The 7,789-nt window shown below is 41.6% G+C and overlaps 1 protein-coding gene across 1 annotated transcript; it reads right to left on the reverse strand.

The window, feature by feature from the left end:
* Positions 1-5,539: 5,539 nt before the first annotated feature.
* Positions 5,540-7,370, reverse strand: FADD (Fas associated via death domain). The gene is made up of 2 exons (XM_009479263.2): positions 7,032-7,370; positions 5,540-6,556 (listed from the first exon to the last, which is right to left on the reverse strand). Exons 1-2 carry the CDS (start codon positions 7,330-7,332, stop codon positions 6,270-6,272), a joined length of 588 nt encoding a protein of 195 aa, XP_009477538.1. The 5' UTR covers positions 7,333-7,370; the 3' UTR covers positions 5,540-6,269.
* Positions 7,371-7,789: the final 419 nt, after the last annotated feature.

A 7,789-nucleotide genomic window follows, 5' to 3' on the forward strand; every position in this document is an offset into this window, starting at 1 on the left:
AAATGTCAAAGTCCTCTTCAAACCACCAAGAAAACCAGTGTTTGTCCTCCCTCAGGCTTGTGTGTTATAATTATTCAACATTTAATGATGTGCGTGGGGGGGTGAGTTTGCAGGAGGGAGATAAGGGATGAAAGTAACCTTTTAAAGGAGAAAATGGGACAAGCCTATGGGGCACTTCAGGTACTGTTTAAATAAAAGAAATTGTGATCTAATTTCTCCATAATTCTTTCTCTTATTCCTCTGAATTAGCCTGTGGGAACTTCTCCGACCTCGCAGAACAAATTGAGCTCTCCACAACTCAGACTTGAGCAACAGACATCAGACTTTGCTAGTGAGGCTTCTTCTGGCAGGAGACATGGCACAACCCTATTTCAGTTACTGATTATTAAATCAGTCACCATTAAAAAATTCAGTCCAGCCTAACGCAAGTATCCCTAATAACGACACTACAAAACAGTAAGAATACTAACCTAGGAAATGCACAAACAATGGCATTGCATTATGTGCGAAAGCAAACTCAGGATTTTCAAAGGTGTTGACTGATACTGAAATTAAGTACTTCAGCTGTTTTTGTGATGGTATCTACTTCGAGGCTATTGATCTAGACACTTCTGCAAAGCTTAATTCACAGAAGTAAAGACAGGTAAAATCTGTCTTTGGCTTCCAGGCTGCAAAATGATCTGGTCCTTGCACGCAACCCAGTAGCTTATCCAGTAGAAGTGATTACTGGAGAATCAGCAATTTCTAGGGCTGAGGATTTCTCACTCTGACAAGGATTCCCAGGTTCATTCCCACTTTAAGCAACATGAGCAGACAGGAGGAGGTATTCCTAGGGAGCAAATCATGATGAGAGTATCCTATGCCATGCTCCAGCTTCTTTTAGTTACCCACAGAGGCTGCAGGGAGCACAAGCATCAGTTATGTTTGCCGAGGAGCTCAAGGACTGTTTGGGATCTTGGCTTGGACACCTTCCTTCCCCAGCACTTTATTCCTGTACTGAATGCAGGATGGAAAGTGAGGGTCCCATCCACAGAGTTACTCTTGCAATCAATGTCCATGGTTTGTGCTTGTACTTGCTCACGTTACTGGTCTGTTCTGTTAGTATAACATGAAACTAAGGGATTAAATTCTTATTCACTCGTTTGGTCTCAGTCTTGCAAATAAAGGTTCAAAGTGAGTCAGGGCTGGAGTGCTGGTAACTATGAAGTTCCAGGAAATGAAAGGAAAAATACTGCATGGATTGAAGGGCCTTATAAATACAGTCATCTAACATATTCCATAACATTTAATATCCCTTAAAATTCACAGACCAGATGTGGAATTTGACATTAAAGAATCACACATTGTACAGAGATACGAAGTTCTTCAGCATCAAAGTGCTATTTTTTTGTAGAAAGTAGAATATGTTTTACAGAAAATTATGCGAGCAGGTCCACAGTGAATAACTTATTTAGGTGGTATGTAACAGAGCTGCAAGTAGCCGTTAGCTAGAAAGGTACACTTTGTTGTTTTTACCTCTAATTAGGTTTAATTCATCTGCATATATATTAGCTACTTCATGCACAAACATGCAGTTAGACACACAAGTTTGAATTTTACCATTCAAGCTGGATACAGAAATGGAAGCGCCATGTGCTAAACTGGTGGTTAGAAAAACGTTGAAAGTAAATGCCTTAATTTCTAGCCCTGAGCTCTCTTGCGCGCCCTGTCCCAGTGGGGCAGTGGAACCGAAGGGAGAGAATTCAGTCAGGAAATTTCATTTTACATTCCTGTACTCGGAGCTTGGATTTTTGACATGGTCACTGACCGGAGACTGCAGCAAATCTCACAATTAGGAACAGCTTCCAAGCATTTTGCAGCTGGCTGGGATAGCCAGGAGGTAGCGTGCTGCAGCCCATGCCCCGTGGACTGCCGCGCACGGCGGTTGCCATGGGAATAATGGCTTTGGGAGCAATTCAGGCTATCCAGGGTTTCCCATGTTAGGAACTTTACAGCCAGGAAGCTGTGACTAAATTCTGCTCACACTGCGCATAACATGAAGAAAAAAAAATAATAGAATATGGATCCCAGAAACCATGGGCCCAGACCTGCCAGGTGCTGCACCCTTTTAATTCCCATTTTCTCCGCAATTTTTTTTTTTTCAAAATTTGGCAATATGCCTAGAAGCGACAGGAAGCACCTCTCAGGGAGACCGCTGGTAGGGAAAAAAGATAAGCATTTAGCTCAATTGTTCACATATTTAGTTCTTTTTTATTTAACAGATGTGGGAACCTATTGCTTAAAATAATGTTTTTTTAAAAAAACCCAAGTATTACAAATTCTGAAAAAGAATGGGAAAATGATGAGCTAATTTTGAGAAGAACTCTAAAGTGAAAAGCCTGTAAACACTCAAAACCTCAAGACATTAATGACAAGAAAAGTTTTGTAGCTTAATTTTTTATACCAAACCTTTCTCATGGTTTCTATGCTCACCGTACATAAAATCTGGTACCAGGTTTGCATACAAAAATCACTCAAAACTTGTGTACGGAAACGCAGTCTCATACATCCCTTTAGACAAATCTTTGCCACAGGTAGTGTGTACTCTTGCAGAATAGCTGTTAAAACCCTTTAGTTAGACCACAATTAGAAATGCTCACTTACTAAATTCTGCAAATTATTTTCCCAAGTTAATAGTCCTGCTGGGATCAATAGGAATAATGGAATTAAGAAGTGGAGAAGAAAACAACATTATAAAAATTGTGAACATTTTTAATTGCAAGTGAGTTAATAGCGTAGAAAACTTCTTTTAACTCAGTAATGAAAATAATGCGATTTAAAAAAAAAACCCAACAAATATGCGATATATAATTGACATCTTCAAAAAAGCATAGGAAATGGCAAGCAAGTACTGAAAGGCACTGTGAAATGACATGGGAAAACAATCCTCCAACATGAGAATTCTCCCGAGATGACACTTTTACTCTCAACATGTTTTGATGTGTTTTTTTTTTTCTCAAGGCTGTAAGGAAACAAGACTCTCAAGAGACCAAAAGGAAAAGGTTTTAGTAATTCCTCACAGGCAGATAGCCTTGCAGAGTATCATAGAGAATTTGATAAAATGGGTGGTGAAGTTACTTGTCTTACACATTCAAAGCTTTAAGTGCACGCCAACACTTCAGTGCCAGTATATACTTCACAGAACACCTAAGCCTCTGTCAATTTAACTTCTGAACACATCCTCTAAAAGCCCTAACTGGTTTAGAATAAGCTATGTTTTTATTTAATTATAAAACTAATACAACATCCTTACCACAGCATGACTAGCAGAGGAAAAATAAGAAAACATCTGTAAGGGACTTACTCACAGAAGGCCTGTCTCCCATGCATACGCTGCACTGCGACTCAATTGCAGGCTCCTGAGGGCTGGCAGAGAATTTTTTTTCTTACACTTCCCTGAGCGAGAGCATTCAAATGCTAATCCTGCTAGGAAAGCTATAGCCTTTCTAGCACTTCTGAGAAATTCAGTGACAAAACCGCTTTTTTTTTTTTTAATGTTCCAAGAAGGACGCTGGTAATGTAACACCTGTTTAATACCACTCCTTGCTTTAAAAGTGTCCTTAACATTTATCTTCTCCCAATCAGAGATCTCACCATAGACAGCAATCCCATAATATAAAAAAAACCAGTTCAATCTCTTTTGGTTTTAAGGAAGTATTTTTTAATGAAATGTGCACAAAACTGTACTATATAAAACTTTAATTCAAGTTATAAAAATACGTATATTTGAGAGCAAAATACTTAATTTGAAAATAAAAGACTGCTAACTGGATCACAACACATTTCCTTACAAATTGCACCCTTTTCCCTTAGCCCTCCTCCCACTAAAAAGTTTTTGTTCCCTTTGTTCCATTTGATTTTGTTCTCACATAATCAACTTTTTAATCGCTAATAAAAAGTTTTCAATTGGCCCTGAGGTACTGCACAGATTGATGCAGTCTAGGTCACTGCTTTCATACACAGTAAGACATCCACTATGTACAGATCCCTAAAGAAACAAGAGGTTTTTATCTTCCAAGGCAGAATATTTCTTGTAGCTAATGAGCGCTTGGCTACAACTAACAAGTTATTCCTACTGATTCTTAAAATATCCTGGTTATATGCAGCAGGCAGTATACTTTTCATGTGCCAGATAAATGTTCTTCCATGAACCTGAAGACTTACTACAAGTGGATACAAAAACCATGTTATTGGACAGATTGAACTTGGAACTGTTTCACCACAAACATAACTCATCTTGCTAACTTCACTTCTACTCACTCTGCTCACAAAGATTGCTTAGATGCATGAAGGAGAAAAGTCTGAAGCAATCGTTTTCTTTAATACTGTAGCATGAAGACCATATCTATGAACCAAAACCCTTTTGCGCTAGTCATTTTGCTGAAGTGCAGCGCTGTATCGCCTACTGGGAGTCTGGAATTGACAATCAATACTGACAGGTATTGGAGCAGATACTTAGAGACCTGTACCTGCCCAAAAGGCAGACAAGTGGGAACTTCTGTATTACCCATTGCTCCTTTGCTTGTATACACTCACTGATACTTAATACGCTACAATCAGAAAAATACTTGTGAGAATCATTTAAGAAAAAACCTTAATGAAAAGCTAAGTTCACATTACAGCAGTTTCCATTAACTACAATCAAGTATTCAAGTGTCGTCGTGTAAACTAGAGGCACCAACTGCAACAGAAACTTGAAAATAGTCAATGTTACAATATGTATGCAGAGTAGTGGTATATTATATGCTGACACCCAGCCTTCACAGTAATGGCACCATGTAAAAAGAACCTGAAAGAAGCTAGAAGTCACACAGGTACAGTAGCAAAAAAGAAGCCTCACCTCTTCAAGTATCTATGCAGGTAGTTAAAGGATGTTTGCAGTAACAAACAATGCTACTCATCACGCAATAATGATTTCAGAGAACTTTTACCCCTCACATAGGGGATAGTCCCCAGAGGCCTCTACAGCCCTGCATGTCTTGAAGCTCGTGCCATTCTTCCAGTCTTAGGTTAGGTGTGAAGGCCATTTTTTGAAGTCTGTTCCAAGTTAAAGCTGAAAACTGAATCTGGTCTCATTCATAAATCCTCTTTCCTCTGCCAGTTGCTTACAACACTTTAAAAAAACGTAAAAGAGAAATGAACTAAAAAATTGCAGAGGGCTTGCAAGTGCTATTGGATCTGTAGTGACCTTTGAAGAGAACAAACTGTGGTGAAAGACAGCTGATCTTCACTGGGTATCACTAGAGGAAAGGCAGTACTGCGTATTTGCTCTCAGTAGGCTTTCACACCCCTCCCCGAAAAAGAAACCAATTTGTTTTCTAGGTTTTTGTTACAGTACACACTTGTTACCAAGAGCACAGATAACCGCAGCTGACTCATGAAGTGAGCTGCAACTTCCAGCAGACATGACCAGACTCTGTGATATAGGTTATGAAAGGATTCCTAGTAAAGAATCTTAAAACATTCATGACAGTAAAAAAGTGGCTGCTGTAAACATCTGTGAGACACACACAATTTCTTTGATAGTTTTAGGAGAACATTTCCTTCAGGATGATGAAGGCACTTGATACAGACATTTGATTTCAACTAATTCATTTTCAACCCAGGCACATCTTCTGCCAAAAAAAAGCCACCACAATAGTTATTAGCCCTCTAGCACTGCAGCCGTAGGGCCTGAGGTTACAGTTGTCTTAGTATCCTTCTACAAAGAGCAAGTGTATTCGACAGATTATGGAAGATAATATCTTATGCTACTGAAAAAGAAAACCCAGTACACAGTTAAGAGGTCTATTCCTTTCACACTACAGTTATATTAGGCCACACACGCAACAAAAAATCTAATCTCCCTGTGAAATTTTAAATTACAGTTGCCTCAGAAGTGTTCCATGGATGTATTTTCAGAGATGTATCTGAAAAGCACCTGCAATAAGGCAAACTGTCTTCTCAGGTGGGTGGTAGAACAAAAGTGCGAGAATTTCTACAAAATGGAGTTTAGACCTTCTAAAAATTAAAATCTCTTAAAGGAAGCATCAAACTACAAAGCATTACCTGAAATGAATTTGGTTTTGTGTTAATCTTTGTCTGACCACAAATCAACCTATTACGGCAGAATAATTAATTGCAGAATAAGTAACAGAACCAATTGTATTGATTTTGGTTCAGAAGAATTGAAGGCACTTTTACTTTTTTAATTCACATCTGTCAGACATGGAAGTGTTTTCATTTTGATTTCACCCGGTTCCAGTGTTCAGTAGCGAGAGCTTCTGTTCAACCATGTCTGCCACCAAATTCATATTACAGCCCCGAAGAGCTTTTATTAAGTCAGTCACCTTTGCATCTCTTCCCTTCCATTTCTGCCATTCTCGAAGCGACTGAACCAACTGTTCCTGCAAATTAAATGGATTGGCTGTCACTATTCTGTCCATTTTCACTTCAGAAATGCCAAGTTTTCGCATCAGCATTTTCCAGTCTCTCCCGACGTTTTCACATATGACCTCAATAGCTGCCTTCTGCAGACCTGAAATAGCAGAAATATATCAAGTTAATGATGGATTTACTAAGAAATATGAGACAATTTTTTAAGTTTTTTTGTTTTGGGGCTTTTTTTTTTAGCAAAATGCTACCACTTTTACTGCATTGCACATACTGAAGGTCATACCGTGTCTGAAAAGCTGCTGATTATTACTCGGAATCCCAAGTACATCGCAAGATTTCCAAGTGACCATTTGATAAAAAAAGGGAAGACATTTCCACTTGGGAAAGCTGTTTGCAGCATATGCTGCCCTCGTGGTATGTTTCCAGGGTACATATAGTCTCATGCAGCAGTTAGTAGTGCAAACACCCCTAGCAGTGGGCTCAGCTACAGCGGGCAACTAAGGGCAGCTGCGCTCTGTTTGCTCTCAGCATACCCGCAGCTAGAGAATGCATACAGATTTACTGGGGTTGCCTGGGGGGGGTGGGGGGTGTTGACATTACAAAAATAATCCACCTACGTTTTTCATGCGCATCTGGTTGATCATCAGGAGCACGAACTTCTCCTTCCTCTACGAACTGCTTTAGCTGGGAGACCAAATCTTCTCTTTTAATGTTCTGAAGCAAGGCTTCAAGAAACGATACCCTGCTGCTTGTAATCAGCTGCTGCTCGAGAAGGATGCTGAAGAGCTCCTTGCCACTTTGGACAGCCTCAAGCTTCCTTTTCCCAATTTTTTCCCGGCAAAGAAACTTCAGGGAGGAAAGCTCGCTGTCCGACAAGCTCAAGGAGAAGGAGTGCAGCAGAGTCAAAAACGAATCCATGGCGCCGAGGCCTACACCGCAACCACCACCAGGCCCGCGGCGAGGCCCAGGCCGCGCGGAGAGGCCGGCGGCGGCTCGTCCCCACCCTCCGGGGGCGGACTGCGCTCGTGTTTTCACAGAGAGGCTTCCCGGGAGGCCAGGGAGCACGGGGAGACGGGACCCGACCTGGCCCAGCTCGCCCCGGCGCCGCCGCGACGGCGGCCCGCTGGCCCCGACCCCCGCCCCCGCGCCCGCGGCCGCCTTGCCCGGAAGTCACGTGACGACGGCGGCGGGTTCCCCCCCTCCCGCCGTAAGATGGCGGCCGCGCAGGCAGCCCTGTGGCCCCCGGCCCCTGCCTTCGCCGCCGGTTAGCCTGGTTTTAGGAACTGCGCAGTGCTCAAAAGCCCTCGGAGGCGAACGGGCTTGTTTTGTGATGCCGAATACAAAACGCGCCTTGGAGCCGAGTCTCGGCACGGCC

The sequence above is a fragment of the Pelecanus crispus genome, chromosome 6 (assembly GCF_030463565.1).
Source record: "Pelecanus crispus isolate bPelCri1 chromosome 6, bPelCri1.pri, whole genome shotgun sequence".
In the NCBI taxonomy this organism is placed as follows: Eukaryota; Metazoa; Chordata; class Aves; order Pelecaniformes; family Pelecanidae; genus Pelecanus; species Pelecanus crispus.

Coding starts and splice junctions, on each gene's coding strand:
- FADD (XM_009479263.2), bottom strand. CDS start 7,332: ATGGATTCGTTTTTGACTCTGCTGCACTCCTTCTCCTTGAGCTTGTCG. Junction 6,557..7,031: donor ACCAGATGCGCATGAAAAAC/GTAGGTGGATTA, acceptor CTGCTATTTCAG/GTCTGCAGAAGGCAGCTATT.